The 24,752-nt window shown below is 42.5% G+C and overlaps 1 protein-coding gene across 3 annotated transcripts in view; it reads right to left on the reverse strand.

Moving 5' to 3' along the window:
• nhlrc2 (NHL repeat containing 2) overlaps positions 1 to 24,752 on the reverse strand; it is a 116,984-nt gene that overhangs the window by 42,234 nt on the left and 49,998 nt on the right. For all 3 annotated transcript variants that reach the window (XM_070876607.1, XM_070876609.1, XM_070876608.1), the window contains 3 exons: positions 16,841 to 17,296; positions 14,404 to 14,525; positions 10,939 to 11,068 (listed from right to left, as the gene is read on the reverse strand). In XM_070876607.1, coding sequence (XP_070732708.1) covers positions 10,939 to 11,068; positions 14,404 to 14,525; positions 16,841 to 17,296 — 708 coding nt within the window. The remainder of the gene's footprint in view (positions 1 to 10,938; positions 11,069 to 14,403; positions 14,526 to 16,840; positions 17,297 to 24,752) is intronic.

Here is a 24,752-nt window from a genome sequence, read left to right on the forward strand (position 1 = left end):
TTGGTAATTATTCATCAACTAATAAAATTATAAAAAGAGATTGCGAAAGTGAAGTCTATCTGAAAAACAAAACGTTATATCTAATGACGAGGAAACCTTTGTTAGCCTGTAATGGTTCATTCTAAAATCAACTTTTTGCCTTCTATTTTTCTCTCCTACTTTGCTCCTATTACCAGACATTCCAACAATGTCAGTGCTGTTAAGAACTCTGCTCAGAGGCATATTTGGTGTGGGATGAGAAGTTTTGTTTAATCAGTTTAACTCTCTCCAAAGAGATGTTCCATAACTGTGAGGCATCCCAGCCAAGATCTAGTAAAGCTCTTGAGAAGTGGATCAAACAACTTTTCTGACTAACAGAAAATTGTTTCAGATTAGTAAAGAAAGTCTGGTAAACTTATATATTTTTCTTGACTGTTGAATATTTTAAAGAAACATTTTACCACAAATTAATGTTAAATGGCAACTATTAACTGTTTCCATATTAAATATGTTTGCCGTTGCCAAACATTTATTACAATTTTGTTATTTTTAGGTAAATAAATTGTATTTCCTATTAAATCATAATAGCATTGAAATTACTGTTAGAATCATAGAATGATACAGCACAGAAGGAGGCCATTCAGCTCATCGTGCCTGTGCTGCCTCTTTGAAAAAGCTATCAAATTAGTCCTACTCCCCCGCTCTTTCCCCACAGCCCTGCATATTTTTCCTCTTCAAGTATGTATTCAATTCACTTTTGAAAGTTATTAAATCTGCTTTCACCACCCTTTCAAGCAGTGCATTCCAGATCATAACTCCCTTCGTAAAAAATGATTTCCTCATGTCCTCTGGTTCTTTTGTCAACAGTGCATTCCAGATCATAACTCCCTTCGTAAAAAATAATTTCCTCATATCCTCTAATTCTTTTGTCAATTACCTTAAATCGGTCTTCACTGGTTACTGACCCTTCTGCCACTTGAAACTGTTTCACCTTATTTACTCTATTAAAACCCTTCATGATTTTGAACACCTCTATCAAATTTCCCCTCAACCTCCTCTGCTCCAAGGAGAACTACCCCAGTTTCTCTAATTTCTCCACATAACGCAAGTCTTCCATCATTGGTATCATTCCAGTAAATCTCCTTTGCACCCTCTCTAAGGCCTGGTCATCCATCCAAAAGTGTGGTATCTTGAATTGGCCACAATACTCCAGCTGGGGACTAACCAGTGTTTTATAAATGCTTAGCATAATGTTTTTTGTACTCTATGCCTCTATTTATAGAGCCAAGGATCCTGTATGCCTTTTTAACAGCCTTCAAAGACTTGTGTACATATACCCCAACATACTGTTGGTGATGTTATTTTACAAACATTTTCCACTCTTGTACTAAAGCCCTCTTTCTGTTATTTTAACAGACATTAACCGGAGAAAAAATAAATATCTTCATTAAAATGAAAGGGCAATCTAGCACATCATGTTTCCATGCGATTACAGATGAAAGTAACTTCTACTTGATATGTTTTGCGGTGTATATACTTGGTTACTTTAGTACTTTTTGAAAGTGTAGAGTATTGGATGCATTTTCAAAGAAAATTTAGTCTTTGTAGCAAATTTTAAATTTTAATAGAAAACATTAGTTTTAGCCGAAGCAAAGAATATCTAAGCAGACATGTACATCAGTTAAATTTTGAGAGGCTTTCTTCTGTTTAAACCCAAGAACGAAGTGATTATTGAAATTATTTGCAACATTTAATGGGAAATTTAATTCAAGAGTGGGAGGAGTAAACAACAGACTAAAGAATATGCAGAATGTTTCAATGTTCATATTGTTAGACTTGAACATTTGCTAATCTTGTGGTACTTTCCAATGCAGCATAACCACATTCTATCCAGAAGCTAGAAAATTAAAAGACATTTCTTTGGGCTACTTTTCACATCTGAAAAATTACCAGTAGTTACCAAAATAAACAATGTAACTTTGGTTATTTCCAGGATAAGACACACATACCCTTCAAATCAACGTGGTAGCTTAGATGGCCTGGAATGCAGACTTCTCACAGCCAGTGAAAACTGGGGTCAGATTTGAGTGAAGCATGATGGTGGCACATGTGAAATTTTAATGTGGTCATACTTTTAGGCATTTTTCCACTGGCATTCTGATGGTAAACCATAATGGTGAGCATGTGTAATTTTCATACCGCAGCCACGTGATCTGTGGAAAAATGCCCAGCTGAACACTTAGATATCGTTTTTTCAAACTTGGACTATATTTGGAGAGAGAATTTTGAGCTGTATAGCACTAGGGTGAAGTAAAATGCTGATTATGATTACGGATGCTGGTAGTGGTTAGAACAAATATGATGTGATTAATTCAGAGCATTACATAACATTAAAATATATTACCTTAAGTGTGATCTTTTCCGATAGCATATTGGTGCCATTACATTAAACAAGCCTAAAAACACTGATATGTATTGTGTAAGATTAGTTCCAGTTTTTCTCTTACCCGCCCCATCTCAAGATGAGGCGGCTCTATTGTTTGCATCACATCAGCTGAAAACTGGCAACATTTGCCCAAATGAGTTTGAACACCAAATCAAATCTCTGATCCAAATTTATGGCTTATTTGACCTGCATCCAACTTCTGAAACTATAGTATTAGATCCAGTAATTTGAGTTAAAGGCACAGCTTCTTCACGGTCATGAATTGATGGCATAAATCACCACAATCTCAGTAAAAGCAAAATATCTGTGAAAACATTGAAGAAAGGCCTAGTTGGGTAACTGGATGGGAGAGCAGCAATACTGGCTTAGATGAAGACAGATTGAAATGACTCAAACACAAATTCAGAGCATATACCCTGAATCAAAAGAACTATGGAAAACTAATAGTTTTTTGTTTTGCTCTTCGCTTCCTCACACAAGTTGAAAACTAAAGCCAAGGCAAAGTATTGCACAGCTAAATGACCATAGCTCTAAGGAGAAAACTGATTGGCTGTTTCAATCAAACTCCTGTTCAGGTCATGAGAGATTAATTTGTCGGTAACATTGGTTAGAACTGCACATTCTTACAGAACAAATTAAAAAGCTGGTATAACCTTCGAAACTGCAAGATAAAAATGAAAGAATCACATTATCAGTATGAAATACTGAAGCCTTACTGGTTTAACACAGCACACTGTGAACATTGTTGGAATATAAATTTAAGTAATCAGAGTTGGTACACACACTATTTGAAGCATACACCATACTTGAAGCATTAATCAATCTACACCCCACATGCTTGTGGATGTCTCTCTCCCCCCACCCGCACCCCCCGCAGGGTCAGCTGCAGAGAACCATGGTGCGCACAATCCCCGAATTGCTGCCAGGATCATTCCCCCGTGGCTTTTTAAGGCTCATACTGTAAACTGCTGATACTAACAGATTTTGTGCGTCCTGATTTACAAAGAGGCAACAACATTAAAACAGCCCTTTCCAACTCTCCGGGTCCACAAAATGCAAATGGGACAATTTCAGAGAATAAAAAATGCAAACGTAAATAGAACCGTGTTGCCTGGGCTTCAAGGTGCAGACTGCCACGATTTGGGTATTGTATGTTGCACTGGGCTACAGTTTAGACATCCCAGACGTAAACCTTTGCCTTCACTTGAATTTGTTACAAAGTCAACCTTATTACTCAACATGCCAAACACTTTACAACTGCTTCCTTTTACAATACAAACAAGAATTTTGAAATACTGCTTGATGCTCGTGCATGCAAGATATAGAGATAAATTAGCGTTCCGAAAAAAAGAACTAAAAGCCCGTCACAGATAATAAACAAGAAGGGAACATTCAGTCTTCCTGTCTCTGTGGCGGCTTCATTCCTGTTCACATGCAATTAAGACCGTAAAGTAACAGGGTAGAACTAGAACACAATCTTCAGTAGAGACAAATTCCTCCCTATTCCCATCCATAATCTCAGGAGTTGACAGCATACATGCCAACTGTAGGTATTCAGAGGTCCCAGTCCATGTGCTTATGCTCATGGACACCGCCCCCCCCAACCCCCCTTCTATTGTCAGGGGAATAGATAGGCGCTTCTGCGGCCGCAATCGAGACTCCAGGATGGTATGTTGCATCCCTGGTGCAAGGGTCAAGGATGTCTCGGAGCGGCTGCAGTGCATTGTGGAGGGGGAGGGTGAACAGCCAGTTGTCATGGTGCATATAGGTACCAACGATATAAGTAAAAAGCAGGATGAGGTCCTACAAGCTGAATTTAGGGAGATAGTAGTTAAATTAAAAAGTAGGAACTCAAAAGGTAGTAATCTCAGGATTGCTACCAGTGCCACGTGCTAGTCAGATTAGGAATTGCAGGATAGCTCAGATGAATGGTGCAAGAGGGAGGGATTCAAATTTCTGGGACATTGGAACCGGTTCTGGGGGAGGTGGGACCAGTACAAACCGGACGGTCTGCACCTAGGCAGGACTGGAACCAATGTCCTAGGAGGAGTGTTTGCTAGTGCTGTTGGGGAGGAGTTAAACTAATATGGCAGGGGGATGGGAACCAATGCAGGGAGACAGAGGGAAACAAAATGAAGACAGAAGCAAAAGACAGAAAGGAGATGAGTAAAAGTGGAGGGCAGAGAAACCCAAGGCAAAAAACAAAAAGGGCCACTGTGCAGCAAAATTCTAAAGGGTCTAAGTGTGTTAAAAAGGCAAGCCTGAAGGCTCTGTGCCTCAATGCAAGGAGTATTTGGAATAAGGTGGACGAATTAACTGTGCAGATAGCAGTTAACGGATACGATGTGGTTGGCATCACGGAGACATGGCTCCAGGATGACCAAGGCTGGGGACTCAACATCCAAGGGTATTCAACATTTAGGAAGGATAGACAGAAAGGAAAAGGAGGCGGGGTGGCGTTGCTGGTTAAAGAGGAAATGAATGCAATTGTAAGGAAAGACATTAGCTTGGATGATGTGGAATCGGTATGGGTGGAGCTACGGAATACCAAGGGGCAGAAAACGCTAGTGGGAGTTGTGTACCGATCTCCAAACAGTAGTAGTGATGTTGGGGAGGGCATCAAACAGGAAATTAGGAGTGCATGCAATAAAGGTGCAGCAGTTATCATGGGTGATTTTAATATGCATATAGATTAGGCTAACCAAACTGGAAACAATACGGTGGAGGAGGATTTTCTGGAGTGCATAAGGGATGGTTTTCTAGACCAATATATCGAGGAACCAACTGGGGGGGGGAGGCCATCTTAGACTGGGTGTTGTGTAATAAAAGAGGATTAATTAGCAATCTCGTTGTGCGAGGCCCCTTGGGGAAGAGTGACCATAATATGGTGGAATTCTACATTAGGATGGAGAATGAAACAGTTAATTCAGAGACCATGGTCCAGAACTTAAAGAAGGGTAACTTTGAAGATATGAGGCATGAATTGGCTAGGATAGATTGGCAAATGATACTTAAGGGGTTGACAGTGGCAGACATTTAGAGACCGCATGGATGAACTACAACAATTGTACATCCCTGTCTGGCGTAAAAATAAAAAAAAGGGAAGGTGGCTCAACCTTGGCTATTAAGGGAAATCAGGGATAGTATTAAAGCCAAGGAAGTGGCATACAAATTGCCCAGAAATAGCAGCGAACCCGGGGACTGGGAGAAATTTAGAACTCAGCAAAGGAGGACAAAGGGTTTGATTAGGGCAGGGAAAAGAGTACGAGAGGAAGCTTGCAGGGAACATTAAAATGGACTGCAAAAGCTTCTACAGCTATGTAAAGAGAAAAAGGTTAGTAAAGACAAACACAGGTCCCCTGCAGTCAGAATCAGGGGAAGTCATAACTGGGAACAAAGGAATGGCAGACCAATTGAACAAGTACTTTGGTTCGGTATTCATTAAGGAGGACGCAAACAACCTTCCGGATATAAAAGGGGTCAGAGGGTCTAGTAAGAAGGAGGAACTGAGGGAAATCCTTATTAGTCGGGAAATTGTGTTGGGGAAATTGATGGGATTCAAGGCCGATAAATCCCCAGGGCCTGATGGTCTGCATCCCAGAGTACTTAAGGAGGTGGCCTTGGAAATAGCGGATTCATTGACAGTCATTTTCCAACATTCCATAGACTCTGGATCAGTTCCTATGGAGTGGAGGGTAGTCAATGTAACCCCACTTTTTAAAAAAGGAGGGAGAGAAAACGGAATTATAGACCGGTCTGCCTGACATCAGTAGTGGGTAAATTGATGGAATCAATTATTAAGGATGTCATAGCAGCGCATTTGGAAAGAGGTGACATGATAGGTACAAGTCAGCATGGATTTGTGAAAGGGAAATCATGTTTGACAAATCTTCTGGAATTTTTTGAGGATGTTTCCAGTAGAGTGGACAAGGGAGAACTAGTTGATGTGGTGTATTTGGACTTTCAGAAGGCTTTCGACAAGGTCCCACACAAGAGATTAATGTGCAAAGTTAAAGCACATGGGATTGGGGGTAGTGTGCTGACGTGGATTGAGAACTGGTTGGCAGACAGGAAGCAAAGAGTAGGAGTAAATGGGTACTTTTCAGAATGGCAGGCAGTGACTAGTGGGGTACCGCAAGGTTCTGTGCTGGGGCCCCAGCTGTTTACATTGTACATTAATGATTTAGACGAGGGGATTAAATATAGTATCTCCAAATTTGCGGATGACAGTGGCAGTTGACTGGCAGTGTGAGCTGCGAGGAGGATGCTATGAAGCTGCAGAGTGACTTGGATAGCTTAGGTGAGTGGGCAAATACATGGCAGATGAAGTATAATGTGGATAAATGTGAGGTTATCCACTTTGGTGGTAAAAAGAGAGACAGACTATTATCTGAATGGTGACAGATTAGGAAAAGAGGAGGTGCAACGAGACCTGGATGTCATGGTACATCAGTCATTGAAGGTTGGTATGCAGGTACAGTAGGTGGTTAAGAAAGCAAATGGCATGTTGGCCTTCATAGCGAGGGGATTTGAGTACAGGGGCAGGGAGGTGTTACTACAGTTGTACAGGGCCTGGGAGGTGTTACTACAGTTGTACAGGGCCTTAGTGAGGCCACACCTGGAGTAGTGTGTACAGTTTTGGTCTCCTAACTTGAGGAAGGACGTTCTTGCTATTGAGGGAGTGCAGCGAAGATTCGCCAGACTGATTCCTGGGATGGCGGGACTGACATATCAAGAAAGACTGGATCAACTGGGCTTGTATTCACTGGAGTTTAGAAGAATGAGAGGGGATCTCATAGAAACGTTTAAAATTCTGACGGGTTTAGACAGGTTAGATGTAGGAAGAATGTTCCCAATGTTGGGGAAGTCCAGAACCAGGGGACACAGTCTAAGGATAAGGGGTAAGCCATTTAGGACCGAGATGAGGAGAAACTTCTTCACCCAGAGAGTGGTGAACCTGTGGAATTCTCGACCACAGAAAGTTGTTGAGGCCAATTCACTAAATATATTCAAAAAGGAGTAAGATGTAGTCCTTACTACTAGGGGGATCAAGGGGTATGGCGAGAAAGCAGGAATGGGGTACTGAAGTTGCATGTTCAGCCATGAACTTATTGAATGGCGGTGCAGGCTCGAAGGGCCGAATGGCCTACTCCTACACCTATTTTCTATGTTTCTATCTATGTTTCTATCTCAATAGAACAATTATGTAGCAGGATGGGAGCAGCAGTCTTGGGGTGGAGGGTAGGGCAAGGTGAGCGCAATGCTATCGAGATAGAAAGAAAGAGAGAGAGAAAGAAAAAGAAAGGACATCCAACAATCTGCATTTTGACAAGTCTGCGTCCCTATTAGCTCAAATCTCTCATTCACTGAAGGAAATCTAGCCACCTGTAAAACCATTTTCCTATTTACTAAAATGTATTCAATGGAGATCCAGCATTCACCATAAAAGAAACCAGTGAAGATTTCCCTCTGTAATGTATGCATCTATAAGTATGCTCACAGGTTTGTAGAGCTGTTGCCTCGCCATGGCGCACCATCTTGCTGTCTGGAGGAGGGCTCTCTACGCGGGAGTCCTCCCTTTATCTACTGGGGACTTGGCTTGGAGGGTGTTCCATGGGGCAGTCCCATGCAATAAGTTTTTAAGTTGGTTCACGGACTCCCAGGCCGCCTGCATTTTCTGTGGTCTGGAGGAGTCCATGTTCCATGTTTGTGTGAAATGTGTGAGGTTGCAGCCCTTCTTCCATTATTTGAAGGGGCTACTCCTCGATTTCTGGCTGCACTTCAGTCTCATGCTCCTGATCTTTGGGTACCTGGTGCGGAGAGCGGTCAAGTTGGAGAGCCTCCTCGTAGGACTGCTCCTGGGCCTGGCCAAGGTGGCCATTAACAGGTTCAGGCAACGGGCAGCTGAGGGGGTCGTTCAGCCCGACTGCCTGCCTCTCCTTCCGCAGTTACGTTTGCACCAGAGTGTCCCTGGAGATGGAGCACGCGGTGTCCACCGGTACGCTCGCAGCCTTCCATGAGAGGTGGGCACCGGATTGACTGGAGTGCATCGTCACTCCCGGGAACAGAATTTTAATTTGATTTGGCTAAGTTCCCAGTTCATTTGTGGTTTCTATGTCCCTTTCATAAGGGGGCACTCGGCTTTATCGTTTAATTTAAAATAGTTGTAGAGCTGTTGCATTGTGAGTGGCTTAGCCAGTCATGTGGTGTTCACAAGGCTCAATAAAACTCCCAGTCAGTTGGGTCTCGATCATCCACAATGAGATATGCAGTTGTAAACCAGTGGATGAATTGGTAAGGTGTAGTGTGATTGTTAAACCAACTAGTTGTAATAGCAATAGAAACATAGAAAATAGGTGCAGGAGTAGGCCATTTCGGACCTTCGAGCCTGCACCACCATTCAATATGATCATAGCTGATCATGCAACTTCAGTACTCCATTCCTGCTTTCGTTCCATATCCCTTGATCCCTTTTGAATATAGCTAATGAACTAGCCTCAACAACTTTGTGGTAGAGAATTCCACAGGTTTGCAATTCTCTGAATAAAGAAGTTTCTCCTCATCTCGGTCCTAAATGGCTTACCCCTTATCCTTAGACTGTGACCCCTGGTTCTGGACTTCCCCAACATCGGGAACATTCTTCCTGCATCAAACCTGTCTAATCCCATCAGAATTATATACGTTTCTATGAGATCCCCTCTCAATTCTTCTAAATTCCAGTGAATATAAGCCTAGTCGATCCAGTCTTTCTTCATATGTCAGTCCTGCCATCCGGGAATCAGTCTGGTGAACCTTCGCTGCACTCCCTCACTAGCAAGAATATCCTTCCTCAGGTTAGGAGACCAAAACTATACACAATAATCAAGGTGTGTACAACTGCAGCAAGACCTCCCTGCTCCTATACTCAAATCCTCTTGCTATGAAGGCCAACATGCCATTTGCCTTTTTCACTGCCTGCTGTACCTGCATGCCAACTTTCAGTGACTGATGTACCATGACACTCGGGTCTCGTTGCACCTCCCCTTTTCCTAATCTGTCACCATTCAGATAATATTCTGCCTTCCTGTTTTTGCCACCAAAGTGGATAACCTCACATTTATCTACATTATACTGCATCTGCCATGCATTTGCCCACTCACCTAACCTGTCCAAGTCACCTTACAGCCTCTTAGCATCCTCCTCACAGTTCACCCAGCTTAGTGTCACCTGCAAACTTGGAGCTGTTAATTCAATTCCTTCATCTAAATCATTAATGTATATTGTAAATAGCTGGGGTCCCAGCACTGAACCTTGCGGTACCCCACTGCCTGCCATTCTGAAAAGGACCCGTTTATTCATACTCTTCGCTTCCTGTCTGCCAACCAGTTCTCTATCCACATCAATACATTACCCCCAATACCATGTGCTTTAATTTTGCACACTAATCTCTTGTGTGGGTGCTATGAGTTGTTGCTATGAATGTGTTGCTATGAATTTTTAAGCAAAGAACCCATGAAGCAAATACATTACACCCTCCACCCACTAAACTTGTTGGCGGCCATATTGGTTTTTAAGTCACCAACTATGTATCCCTAAAAACAACATTTATAACAACACACAGAAATTAAATAGCTCTGCTAATTTTCACTACACTTACCCATAAATGTAATTAGGTCTTAGAAATCCATGCAGTAACTTTCTTCTACACAGACCTGCCCCTCTTTTTGGGCCTGGGCCCCGAGTTCTACTTGAAGATCTGTATGTGCGGTATTTACTTGGATTTGCTGATATTTCCAGGGCTTTTTGTATGCTTGAACTCAGCAACCCACAAGGTCTCTGCATATACACTGGATTGCAGTGTTATTTTGTGCAAGCATGGGACCTCAGTGAATAAATGAAAATGGGGGTCATAGCGGAAATAATGGAGGGGCAAAAGCTTTATGGATGTATCGGCTTTCAGAGCAAGCCCTGACATTCCTATTCCTCCTGATCTAGGTCATATTTATTCATTTCTTCCAACCATGGCCCTTCCTATCATTTTGTTCTTTAATGGCTCTGCTAATTTGATCTGTTTACCTCTATTCGCATTGAGTGCTGCTTTTTTTCCTTTGCATTATTTCCCACCTTGAGTTTTCTTTGACCTCTTTCCAATAAAGTTGGCTGACCATCTTATCACGGATCAAAGGTATGTCATTGCAATTGACTATATGTGAAGCAGGGAGCCATACATAGAGATTTTGAGAGATACAGAAGAGATGCTCCATACATTTTACCCGAGAATGAACTGGTTAAAAAGTGAACACAAGCCACAAGGAAAAGTGATTGCACATATGAAATTGATCAAACTCAGGCATGATAGCAGGGATTCCTGATAACTATACACAGATTGTGTAAAACACAAAACATTCTTTATCGGCCAAATAATATGACCCCATCTAGAAGAAACTTAACAACTTCATGAGCTAGCATTACACAGAATTTATTGCTCTAACATGTAAATGTAGCATATGCTTAAAAGGAAGTAACAATCTCACCACTGGTGCCGAAAGCTAGATCCCATGGTGAACTGATTGACTGTTCCACTCCTGTCTTACCACCTTCTTTGTCAGCTCCCTGAACTCCTATCCCCGCTATTGTGCTCACCCTTTCAGTCGTAAGGTCAATCTAAACAAGGGAATAAATAAATAGTGCCTGTCAAAATACATTTATTTAAGGAGTCGGCAAACTAAACTGGACACGGAGACCTTTGCATCTTTTGCATAGCTTATCAGTCTCTGTGGTCCATGCTATGTTCTTTGGGTTCCAGGTCAAGAATCCCAGGTGGGGTCCATTTCTGCTGGTCAGAAGGCCAACGTATCTCCTTGCCTTCGGCATACCTACTGCCCAGGCACCCGAGATACTCCCAAGCTGGGAATTATCTCCTCCAGCCACATCCACTCTGATACAAGGGACCATTCTGGAGCAGGTTGAGGTTCCACCCCAAACAGGCTACTGAGGAAACTCTTAGTAAAAGCCAGAATCCAGTGTATCTGGGTCCCCAGCTTAATAGCACTGACACTAACTCTAGCACTCTTAACACTGTCCCAGCCGAGATTGGCTAACTCAGCAGAGGTTGATGCTTAAAAGATTTATGGTCTAGATGTCTTAGCTACTCACCATCTTAAGCAGAGCCATGTGCGCAACTGCAGAGATCTCTGCGCTCCTGCAATTCTGACCTTTGGTGCATTCCTGATTTTAACTCGCTCCATCATTGGCGGCTGTGCCTTCAGCTGCCCTGAGCCCTAAGCTCTGGAATTCCCTCCCTAAACCTCTATGCCTCTCTCTCCTCCTTTAAGATGCTGCTCAAGACCAAGCCTTTAGTCATCTGTCCTAATATCGCATGTGGCTTGGTGTCAAATCGTTTGATAACACTCCTGAAAAGTGCCTTCGGACATTTTACTACATTAAAGGGGCTATATAAATGCAAGTTGTGTTGTTGATGATATACTTCTAATGCAGACCATTGAGTTATTTTTTAGGTTGAAAAGCCAGACAGTTCAAATGTATATTATTTTATCTAGTGTAAGTGTATATTACTTATTGTCATAAATTTTACAATTACTTTTTTTCTTTCTCTTAACTAGATGGGATGTCTTTTTTTTCTTTTGGTAAAATTGAATCACAAAAACAGCGATTGCACAAAGCAGTAGAAATAATCAACAAACTGCCACCAACTCAATATGGTATAAACCTTTCGGGCTGGATTTTCAGCGAAAATGATAGCGATCTGTGAAACTTCGCTGCGCTACCATTTTAGGCCGAACGTTCGGGTTTTATGTTTGGGCCAGGGGTGGCATCTGTAAAGGGGGCGTTGCATGAGGATTCGCGGTGCAAAAACGTGAGTTTCGCCCGGGAGCATTGCAAGAGGCACCTTGGGAGGGGGGAAAAAAAAACCAAAACACATTTACAAGACACTTATCTATCGAATCGCTGAAAAAAAAACTTTAACTTACCGTTTTTGCAAATTTTCATACTTACCGCTGCCGGCGAGGCTGCACCGACAGGTTTGACTGTTCAGTATTCTGTGCATGGCGTACGGGTCGGGAGAAAGCCGAAAGTCCGACGGTAATGTAATCCGCAGCGATGCACCTCTCTCCGGCGGTACATCCCATTGCCGCTGCAACCAACGAGCCAAGGATCCCGCCCGGGTTTAGCAACCGGATTTTCGCCGCGGAGTGTCTAATCTCACAAAAACCCGGTCGCAAACTTGTCAAAAATCCGGCCTATTATATCAAGGTGTACAGTTAAATGAGGCAAACGAATAATAGTCACTTCACAGAAACATAACTACATCATCTTCATAGGCAGTCCCTCAGAGTCGAGGATGACTTGCTTCCACACTAATGAGTTCTCAGGTGACTGATGAGTCCAATGCGGGACCTACAGTCTCTGTCACAGGTAGGGCAGACAGTGGTTGAAGAGACGGGTGGTGGGATGCTTGGGTTGTCATACGCTCCTTCCGCTGTTTGCACTTGGCTTCCGCTTGCTCCCGGCGAAGAGACTCGAGATGTTCGGCGCCTTCCCGGATGCTTCTCCTCCACTGAGTGGTGTTGAGCCAGGGATTCCCAGGTGTCGGTGGGGATGTTGTACTTTTTCCAAGGAGGCTTTCAGGATGTCCTTGAAGCGTTTCCTCTGCCCACCTAGGGCTCGCTTGTCGTGTCGGAGCTCTGAGTTGAGTGCTTGTTTTGGGAGTCTAGTATCGGGCACGTGGATGATGTGGCCCGTCCATCGGAGCTGATCGAGCGTGGTCAATGCTTTGATGCTGTGGATGTTGGCCTGAGCGAGAACACTGACGTTGGTGCGCCTATCCTGCCAATTAATTTACAGGATCTTGCAGAGGCAGCGTTGGTGGTACTTCTCCAGTGCTTTGCGGTGTTTGCTGTACATAGTCCATGTCTCTGAAGCATATAGGAGGGCAGGTGTCACTACTGCTCTGTAGACCATGAGCTTGGTGCCGGGTTTGAGGTCGTGGTCTTCAAACACTCTCTTCCTCAGGCGACCGAAGGCTGCACTGGTACACTGAAGGTGGTGTTGGACTTCATTATCAATGTCTGCCCTTGTTAACAGTAGGCTCCCGAGGGATGGAAAATGGTCCACGTTGTCCAAGGCCTCGTCATGGATCTTGATAATCGGGGGGGGGGGGGCAGGTTGGTAGAGGATCTTTGTCACATGAATGTTTAGTGTAAGGCCCATACTCTCGTACGCTTCGGTGAAGGTGTTGACAATGGTTTGGGATTCGATCGCTGAGTGTGCGCAAACACAAGTGTCGTCTGCATACTGTAATTTAATGACAGAGGATAGGACGACCTTGGATCTGGACCGGAGGCAACGGAGGTTGAACAATTTCCCATTTGTTCTGTCCACTCCAGTGGGGAGATTATTGAGGGCGAGATGGAGCATTGCAGCAAGTAAGATCGAGATGGGTGTTGGTGCGATGACACAGCCTTTCTTGACCCTGGTCCATACGTGTATTGGGTCTGTGTGAATCTGTTGGTCAGGATCACGGCTTGCATGTCATCGTGAAGCAGGCAGAGGATGGTGACAAACCTTTGAGGGAAGCCGAATTTGAGGAGGACACTCCATAATCCCTCACGATTGACAGTGTCGAAGGCCTTTGTGAGGTCAAAGAAAGCCATGTACAGAGGTTGGTGCTGCTCCCTGCATTTCTCTTGAATTTGAAGATCATGTCCATTGTGCCCCTTAGTGGGCAGAATCTGCATTGCGACTCTGGGAGGAGCTCTTCAGCCACTGGGAGAAGACGATTGAGGAGGATTCTTACGATGACAATAATCTACAAACTACCATCAACTCATTATGGTATAAACCTTTAATATCAACGTATGCAGTTAAACTAAATGAGACAAACAAATAGTAGGCATTTCACAGAAACAGAACTACATATACTACCAGTATGAGCCACAGCATGATAGATTTGTTACCATTGATGTATTTTTCCTTACCATTCTAATTGCATGGTTCTCAGTATCTGCCACATAGATTATATTATCCTTCATCAGCACCCCTTGAGGAGAATTGAAACTGGCTTCAAAAATGCTCCCATCTTTCCATCCACTCTTTGGTCCTGAATTTAAAAAAAGAAAATGTCACACACTTTACTGTAATTCTGTGATGATAAAATTATAAACAGCAAGCTGCATCACTAAAATATCAGAAGCTTTGGAATAAGTTATTGAATAGACTGCACACAAAAAGGTGTTAAAGAACACCCCTCAAAAAATAGTTTCCAACTTGGCCAAAGGTCAAAACACTACTCTATTCATCAACAACTAAAGTATAGAATTCTGCAGCGTGAACACAAAATATATATTAATAATTTGGTACATTTCTTGCATATACATAACTTACACATATAAACTGATATAGAATTGGGAGGTTCACGATTCCAAATGAGAAATATCAGGGCTGCAATCCATTTCAACTTTAAATGCAACAAACAGACTTAACTTAGAAAGAGCTGCAACAAGTCAAGTTAAATTTAGGGGTGGATTACTCACAACATGACTGTACTATATCTATTTAAGTAAATTGCTTAGGAATGCTTACATTTCATGAGAGTTGAAAGTTTAATGTTACGTTCCCATATGTACAGATTCCTGCCAATTTTCCATATACAAAATGTTCCGCAGAATATTTTTCCAAGATCTGGGTGCTGTTTGAAAGATATGAGCCTGGAGACTACTTTGTACTCAGTTGGTATTGACGTTTTCAATCTCGGGTGTTTTATTGATGAACATTTAGGCCCAGAAAGGATGCTAATCTATGCTGGATCCTCTAGAGCTCTTGCCAGTATGGCAAGCCTATGGCTTATATCAGTGGATCTTTTCTAGTTAAGTTTAAAGACTCATTAGTCTTAACAAAGGCACCATCCAGTGTACTATTTAGCCATACAGATCAGAAAATCCCAAGTTCAGTGATTCGAGTTGAAGCATTTCTGTGTGTGATGTCAGCTAAACACTGAATTGGACTTGGCCGCAATATCTTGCGCTTGAATACTGATAATTGCTATCTAAGCTCACATGTAGAGAATCCCTAATTGAGAAGGGTTCTGCTGCTGCTCATGGAACTGTACCTGGATAGTTCAGTGCCTTTAGGAAAGGCAGCAAAAAACAGGGGAGAAGAGTCAAACAAAAGATTGAAGACTCAAAGCATCAAATGTTCCCCTTTACACCCTAAGGCAGTGGGTGAAACTACAGAGTGTACTAGACTTAAAAGCATGTCACTTCCACTGGATTATAGACAATCAATACAATCCACAGCAGTAGCTTTTTCAATTATATAAATGTAATTAAAATCTTCAAAAACAAAACCAGAGCATTTTCAGGCACAGATCATATTGCTATTGAAAATAAAATCTGTATCTGGCATCAAATAGGTTGATGTTTTGTTTAAATTAGTATCAAAACTGTATAATCATGGCCAGGATATGGTCATAAAGCCCAGTTTTGATGTCGAGTTAACATTTGCTCATGTAACTTTGAAAATATTTGCATATCAAATTAAATTAATCAACATACTTAAGAGTTACCGTTATAATGTAGTCATGAATAAAACCGTGTAAATTGCAAAAGCATGTTATATTTTAAATAGTAGTGATTTATTCACAATATTGTTCTTAAAATAGCTGAGAAGGTGCAACTTTTTTTTTCATGAATAGATACTGTCTGTTGAGCTTCAAGTCAATTCAGCTTTAGATTGGCCACATTAAGATTGATCACAGCCATTTCAGCAGTAAGATTCCTTGCCTGTAGATCAAACCACAACATTTTGCTACTATTTTGATTTAGGTGTAGCCTGACTACGAGGGAGAACTTAGTATCCAAAGTTAATTGTTCCTACATGAAAGAATCTGTCAGACATGTGTTGTAAAGATGTAGTAATTATTAGGCACCGACTATGTCAGAATTGACTGTGCTTCCCGCTGCTACTAATATAGGACCACAAATTATAACCTGTACAACATCAGTTTGATCAGCTAACATTTTCATTCCATCCAGGCTCCACTGCACTTATAAAGATGGCAAGATAACACATCTGTTCATAGAGATAAAGAGAAAGACCACAAATGGTGGAAATCTGATATAAACATCTGAAACGCAAATGCACAGCAGGTTAGTCAGCATCACAAACAGGAAGTTATATCAACATTTCCAGAGTAACTCTTCGTAGCTTGTTTAATCTATCTTTCTCTTTCAGATGATGATCGATCTCATATATTTCCAGAATTTCTCAGTTTAGAGATATCTCTTTTGTATTTCCATATAGAACATGTATAATAAGTTAACTGCTCTGCTTAGGAAGGATAGCTTTGATAGCACTGTTGATCAATAAAGGATATTTTTACTACAAATGCAAGAACCAGGCGAGAGAGGGTCTTACCTCCAACCGAGTAAAGAACTTCTCCATTTTTTTCGGTTACCAAAATCCTATGATGGCCAGAATCAGCAATTGCTAGTCTACCTGCAGAATTATCCACTGCAATTTTAGCCGGAAATAGTAATGAGGAGGGTGGCAAGGAATCTTTGTATAATTTCAATTTGATGCCATGATCCTTAATTTCTCCTTTTTCTTTGTAGTATTTCAAAGTCACTGAAATAAAGGAAAAAAGCTTTTCTTTGTGTCCTTCTCCAATCAGAGTGAACAGCATATTTCCCCGTGGGCCGAGAATGACCAGTGTTGGCCAACACGTCACCTCAAGCTCCTGCCACAGCTTTGCATCAGCATCATTAACGACTGGGTGCGTAATATTATAACGAAGAACAGCACTCTGAATGTTCTTAAAAACCTTTTCATTCGGGAACTTCGCTGAATGGACACCAACAACTACCAGTCCATCTAGAACAGGAACAGATTCAAGAATTAATACAAAATGAAATTTAGAGTTACAAAAGCAAAGCTACTTTAAAGAAAAATATTGTCATCACAGTAAAGTGATCAAAAGAAAAGCAATAAGAAATTCCAGTAAAAATTAACTGTTTTAAGAACTAACCTTTAAACAGAAATAGACACAGTGACAGAAAAAAAGTATTGTCAAATTATCTATCCAATATAATGCAATTTAAAACTTCTCTTTCCAGATCTGAAACTGCAGTATGTTGAATACTAGGAAACATAGAGTTTCAGCACCTTATACTATGCATGTTGTGCATAGTTTCCGTACCCATTTAAAGACACTCTCCTCCTACTCTTTTAGGAGAAGGCAGTTAGGCAAACAGTCTGTTGCTTCAGAGATAAACTATAGCAACCATATAATAATGTTGTATGTTGTGACATTTATGATTTTCTCCACTTTTGCCTGTAGAGTGGGTCACAGACACCCTACCGAGATTGGGAGAATACTGTGTATTTCACGTCAGTGTACCACCATGGTGTTGTCAACAAAAGTATGGTATTTGTAGTACAGGTGCAACGTCAAGAATCCGGAGTTCCGGATTCCAGACCGATCGGTGGTAGGGTCATCTGGAATCTGTAAAATATTCCGGAATCCGGAGCGGACGACCCCACCGCTGCCCGATCTCTGGCCTCGCCTCGCGCTGCTTGCCGCCTTTTCTTCGGGGCCTCCTCGCCGGCCCGCCCGAACACCTCCTCGGTGGTACGGGCCAGCCCGACAACATCCTCGGCGGGGCTGGCCCGCCCGACAACCACTTCGGCGGGGGCCCACCCGATGACGACCTCCTTGGCGGGCCCCGCCAGCCCGACAATAACTTCAGTGGGGCCCACCGACGACGACCTCCTTGGCGGGGCCCGCCCGACGACGAACTCCTTGGCGGGGCCCGCCTGACGACGACCTCCTTGGCGGGGCCCGCCCGACGACGACCTCCTTGGCGGGGCCCGCCCGACGACGACCTCCTTGGCGGGGGCCGGATGGCTCAAACAGTACTTCGGCGGGAATCCCGCCCGCCCGCTTTGACGTTCTGAAATGCGGAAATACCCAAACCTGGGCTCGGGTGTTTCCGGATTCGTGACGCCAGAAAACAAATCGAAAATCCGGAATCCGGAACGGCCTCAATCCTGAGGGTTCCGTATTTTAGGTGCTGTACTAGGTTGAGCATCCGAAATCTGGAGTTCCGAAATTCGGAATTTTCCAGAATCCGGATACCGGGCCGATCCGTGGCGGGGTCGTCCGGAAACTGGAAAATGTTCCGAAATCCGGACTCCCCCAGCTTGGCGGCCCGACCTCACCCCGGCTCGACCTCGCCATGGCCCTTGGCAGCTCAACCTCCCCCCCCCCGGCCCAGGCAAAGGCATTCCAGATTCCGGGTATTTCCAGATTTCGAAACGGCCTCGGTCCCGAGGTTTCCGGACGTCACACCTGTACAAATCCTGGATAATAGAGGCATAATTTTAAAGGAAAAAGTACAGAAAAAGGAGGATTTAATCCACGTATGATGCACGCCATGTATCAAAATATTCAGAATTTCAAATAAGATCTTCAGCTGTTTGCAATGAATTTTTTTTCCCAATTATAAATGGAATCATCGATACTCATTGTGATGGATCAGAGATCTGCTTTGTTTATAATCATAAAAGACGCTATTTTTAATATTTATGGGAGTTTATGTCTGGCATAAATAGTCATAACTTTACATTGGGTACTGCCTGGTTGGGAGCTGCCAGGCTCAATAAAATACACACATCACCTTGGCTCAGTTGGTATTCTCACCTCTTAATCAAAAGATTGTGGCTTCAAGCCCCACTAAAAAATTGAGTACATAATCTGGACTTCAGTCTAGTATTGTTAGAGGTACTGTTGTTCAATTGAGACAGTGGACAGAGATCCTGCCAGCTCGTTTAGGTGGATCTAAAAGATCCCATGGCACTATTCGAAGAAAAACAAGGAGTCTTCGGTCAACCAACACCAAAAAAAACAGATTAATTTATTTTTGTGGTGAGTTTGTCGTGTGAAAATTGGCTGCATACTAACAGTTATTGCACTTCAAAAGTAATTAATTAGCCGTGAACCACTTTGGGACATCATGAGCACATGATGAGGTGCTTTAAAATTTCTCTACCTGAACTAGGATTCCCAACATTTATGCTTCCTAGCTATGTAAATAGTGTCATTTTGAATTCCTTTGCTTCTCTGATGACTGGTTATATTTGAGGAAAATATGCATGGGAGCTTTCTCGCCTAAAATTTGAAAAAACATTATAGGAGACAAGAAAGTATACAACAAACAAGCCAGATTATCTGAACTAGTAATTAATCAGTTATGAGATAGAGTACTAACAAATAAGCTGATCATGTACTCTCTATCGAGAAAAATGAAATTGTTTAGAAACTTGATTAACCGACTGCAAGGAAACAGAGCTAATCATTTGGCATGACTGATGTCCCAAGGGGTGTGAGCATGTTGTGTAAGGTATCTCAGTCCTGTGTTACTGATGGTGGTGTTGATGCTCCACACTTGGAGCCACTTGACAGAGAAATAAATCTTGGAGCCTTTTTCCAGTTTAGCAGTTCTCTTTCTGCTGTACTGCTCTACATGCATGGGATTTGTGGGTGTTCAGTATCATGTAACACTTCATCTCGTGGACAATAATCCCAAGTAGAAGCATAAAACGATAGAGAATTGCTAAAACTTCAAAAACTTATTTTAAAACATGAACTATAAATTAATTAATGTATTTTAGTACTTCTACCTTTGCTTTATTTTTGTTACATTTTACTTCCTAATAAACCCAATTCATTCTTTGAGATATACAGTTATCAAAGTGTTATTGATCCATCAGTTGGAGAGAGCAGTAGCAATCTATTATTATTTGTAGCGTGTACCAATTTAAAGCATTCATTGCTCACGCCACAGTGGTCCTTTGCAGTGGCAATGAGAAAGAGTACCTGGATAGTGTTTAAGAGCCCATGTAAAATCTTTATTGTCTAGTACTGGATTTAAAATGAAAATAAGAGTAGCATTTCAGTAACAGCTTTACATTGCCAGAGAGGTTTGAGAAGTCATTTTCATGCATGAATGTTGCTAGCCTTATAATACATGTCAAAAATTCAAACCTACTTCCTTCTGCATCAACCCCTGGAAAAAAAAACTCTCTCCAAGCTCTCTGACAACTACACTTATCAACTCAAAACTGTCCAACCGTTGGCCCTCCCTTAACAATGACATTTCTGCAGCCACCGGTCTGCTCAATCACACCCTCACCACCACCTATGATTCCCTAGTCCTTATTAGTTCCCCCTGGTACAACCCTCATCTTCGCTCCCTCAAGTCAAAAGGGCGCAGACTTGAACGGATGTGGCGGACAACTGGTTTAGCCATTCACCGCCAGATCTGGCTCGAACACAAAATATTATCGGTTCCTACTCTGGTCTACAAAAACTGCTCACTATTCCAGGATCATTCTGGAATGCAAAAATAACCACCACTTATTATTCTCTACTGCTAACCGTCTCCTTAAACCCTCTCCACTGTCTCCACCACATTCATCTCCAATAAGTGTGAGGAGCTCATGGACTTCTTTGTCTCAAAGATTGAGACCATCTGATCAGCTACCTCTGCGAGTTCCTTTCCTCCATCTAGCCCACAGGGCCAAACTTCATCTGAGGCTCCCATCTGCCCTAGCCCTCAACTCATACCTTTCTCTAGTTTCTCTTTGATCTCCCCTCTTGATCTCTCCAAACTTATCTTATCCACAAGACCCACTTCCTGCTCCCTTGACCCTATTCCCACTAAACTGCTGACCAACCAACTTCCTTTTTTGGCTCCCATGTTAGCCAACATTGTTAACAGTTCTCTCTCTCTCCTCAGGTACTGTTTCCCTCTCCTTCAAATCTGCTGTCATCACCCCTCTCCTAAAAAAAAAACAACCCTTGCCAGCTATCACCCCATCTCCAACCTCCCTTTCCTGTCCAAAGTACTTGAACGTGTTGTAGCCTCCCAAATCCATGACCATCTTTCCAGGAATTCAATACTTGAATCCCTTCAATTTGGTTTTCGCCCCTGCCACAGTACCGAAACGGTGCTCAAAGTCACAAATTACATCCTTTGTGACTGTGACAAAGACAAAGGTTAAATTATTCCTCCTCATCCTTCTGGGCCTGTCTGCAGCCTTTGACACAGTTGACCACTCCATCCTCCTCCAACGTCTCTCCACCATCGTCCAGCTAGGTCGGACTGCACTCGCCTGGTTCCATTGTTATCTATCTAATCGTAGCCAGAAAATCTCCTGCAATGGCTTCTCTTCCCACTCCTGCCTCTGGTGTCCCCAAAGATCTGTCCTTGGTCCCCTCCTATTTCTCATCTATATAGAAACATAGAAATTTACAGCGCAGGAGGCCATTTCGGCCCATCGTGTCCGTGCCGGCCAACAAAGAGCCGCACGGCCCTTGGTCAGCAGCCCTAAAGATTACATATAAACCTATGAACAATGACGGAAAGGCAAAGAGCACCCAGCCCAACCAGTCCGTCTCACACAACGGTGACACCCCTTATACTGAAACATTCTACACTCCTCCCCAATCGGAGCCATGTGATCTCCTGGGAGAGGCAAAAACCAGATAAAAACTCAGGCCAATTTAGGGAGAAAGAATCTGGGAAAATTCCTCTCCGACCCATCCAGGCAATCGAAACTAGTCTAGCAGATCACCCTGGCCGTATTCTATTCCCTGCAGTACTTACCATTATATCTGCGCCGTCCAACAAAAGGTCATCCAATCTAATCCCAATTACCAGCTCTAGGTCTGTAACCATGCAGGTTACTGCACTTTAAGTACCCATCCAACCATCTCTTAAAAGTGGTGAGGATTTCTGTAGCGAGTTCCAGATCCCCACAAACCTCTGCGTAAAGCCCCCTTCTCAAATCCCTTCTAAACCTTCCACCAACCACCTTAAAACTATGCCCCCTCGTAATAGATCCCTCCACCAATGGAAATGGACCCTTACTATCCACTATGTCCGGGCCCCTCAATATTTTGTACACCTCGATGACATCTCCAACCTCCTCTGTTCCAATGAGAACAAACCCAGTCTCATAACTAATCTGTCCTCATAACTAAGATTCTCCATTCCAGGCAGCATCCTAGTAAATCTCCTCTGCATTCTTATAATATGGCGACCAGAACTGCACGCAGTACTCCAGCTGTGGCCTAACCAAAGTATTATACAATTTAAGAATAACCTCCCTGCTCTTACATGCTGCCCCTTGGCGATATCATCCGAAAACATGGAGTCAGTTTCCATATGTATGCAGACGACACTCAGCTCTACCTCTCCACCACTTCTCTCGATCCCTGCTTGGTATCTAAATTGTCAGATTGCTTGTCCGTCATCCTGTACTGGATGAGCAGAAATTTTCTCCAATTAAATATTGTGAAGATGAAGCCATTATCTTTGGTCCCCACCACAAACTGCGTTCCCTAACCACTGACTCCATCCCTCTCCCTAGCATCAATCTGAGGGTGAACAAGACTGTTCGCAACCGAGGTGTCATATTTGACCCTGAAATGAGTTTCCAGCCATATATCCGCAGAATAACTAAAACCGCCTGTTTCCACCTCCGTAACATTGCCCGCCTCCACCCCTGCCTCAGCTCTTCTGCTGCTGAAACCCTCATTCATATGCCTTAGTTACCTCTAGACTTGACTACTCCAACTCACTCCTGGCTGGCCTTCCATTCTACACTACGTAATTTTGAGGTCATCCAAAACGCAGCAGTCCGTAACTTGCACCAAGTCACTATCACTTCCCGGTTAAACAACGCCTCGATTTCAAAATTCTAATCCTGGTTTACAAATCATTCCATGGCCTTGCCTCTCCCTATCTCTGAAATCTTTTTCAGCATCACAAGATGTCTGCGCTCCCCAAATTCTGCCCTCTTGAACATCCCTCATTATAACTGCTCAACCATCGGTGGCCATGCGGTCAGCTGTTTAGGCCCTAAGCTCTGGAACTCCCTGCCTAAACCTCATCACCTCTCTACCTCTCTTTCCTCCTTTAAACCTACCTCTTTAACCAAGCTTTTGGTCATTTACCTTAATTTCTTCTTTTGAGGCTCGGTGTCAAATTTATCTGTTTTGCCTTGTAATACTGCTGTGAAGGCGCGATAGTTACTATGTTAAAGGCACTATGTAAATGTTATTATTAATAGTAATTTAAAAGATCTTACTGGCCCTGAATTTTCAGTCGGAGGCTTCCCACGGGGAAATGCCTCCAATCCGTAAATAAAATACCCGAGGTACGGACATTCATGGTCCTGGGCCTCTCTGGGTACCTGTGGGTAGAGGCCCACGTATCCCGGGCGCACATGGCAACATGTGGGCCAACCCATCCAAGAAAAGGAGAAAATCCCCATAAGCATGAATGAGAATACCACAAAAATATATCTACACATCAAATACATTTTTTTAAATTACATATTTAAAATTAAAATGCCATTTAATTAAATATTTAAAACAAAAATGTAATATTTTGTAAAATAAATTTAAATGTTTTAAAGGGGTTAAAAATAAGCTTACCTTATTGTACAGATTTTTTAATGTATAAATGATTATTTTAATTTTTTTTTTAAACTCTTATGCTGGTAAAAGCAGGCCTTTCACCTGCTTTTACCAAGTGTAAGAATTTCACAGGCACTCACTGGGCAGATGCTCTCTGCCTGCGGTGCCATTTCCCCGGGGATGTGGATGATCTGTCAAGAAAATTCGCGACAGGTCGAAAGTTCCGGGTTTCGTGCATGCGTCTTCCAGAACTTGCGCGGCCCAACGGGCACGTGTGCATCTCGTACGCACCCATAGTGACCACAAATTACAGCCTAATATTTTTATAACAAATTTCTAAATGTTATTTTATATACATACACATACACTGAGATGCAAAATGAATGATAGTCCTGAACACATTATTTCTCCATCTTTTAATTTGGTAAACATTTCTTTATATTTTTCTCTAAAATGTTCATTACTGTTCATGACCTTGTAGAATGTTACCCCACTTAAAAAGTCATCAGACTTTAAAATATCTTCAGTCAACTACAAAATGCAAGCTATTTTTAGTATTAATGGCACCAAGCTGTCTGAGATGACGTTGCAAACAACTTGGGTGGTACGCAGCACCTTTGATCTGATACTTATTGTATGTTCAACTTTTATCACAGATTCATGCTTGCTGAGTCACCCAATCTGAGCTGTTTGATAACTCCATGTATTTTCTGGAGATTATTTGCATATATATTTTAGTAATCCCTTAAGATCTACTTTGCTTGTTACGCCAGCAGTGGAAACAGCAAAATTATTGTTATCTAAATGGATAATGTAGCCAAGTAAACAAAATCAAGAAACCAC

Source organism: Pristiophorus japonicus, chromosome 3 (genome assembly GCF_044704955.1).
Source record: "Pristiophorus japonicus isolate sPriJap1 chromosome 3, sPriJap1.hap1, whole genome shotgun sequence".
In the NCBI taxonomy this organism is placed as follows: domain Eukaryota; kingdom Metazoa; phylum Chordata; class Chondrichthyes; family Pristiophoridae; genus Pristiophorus; species Pristiophorus japonicus.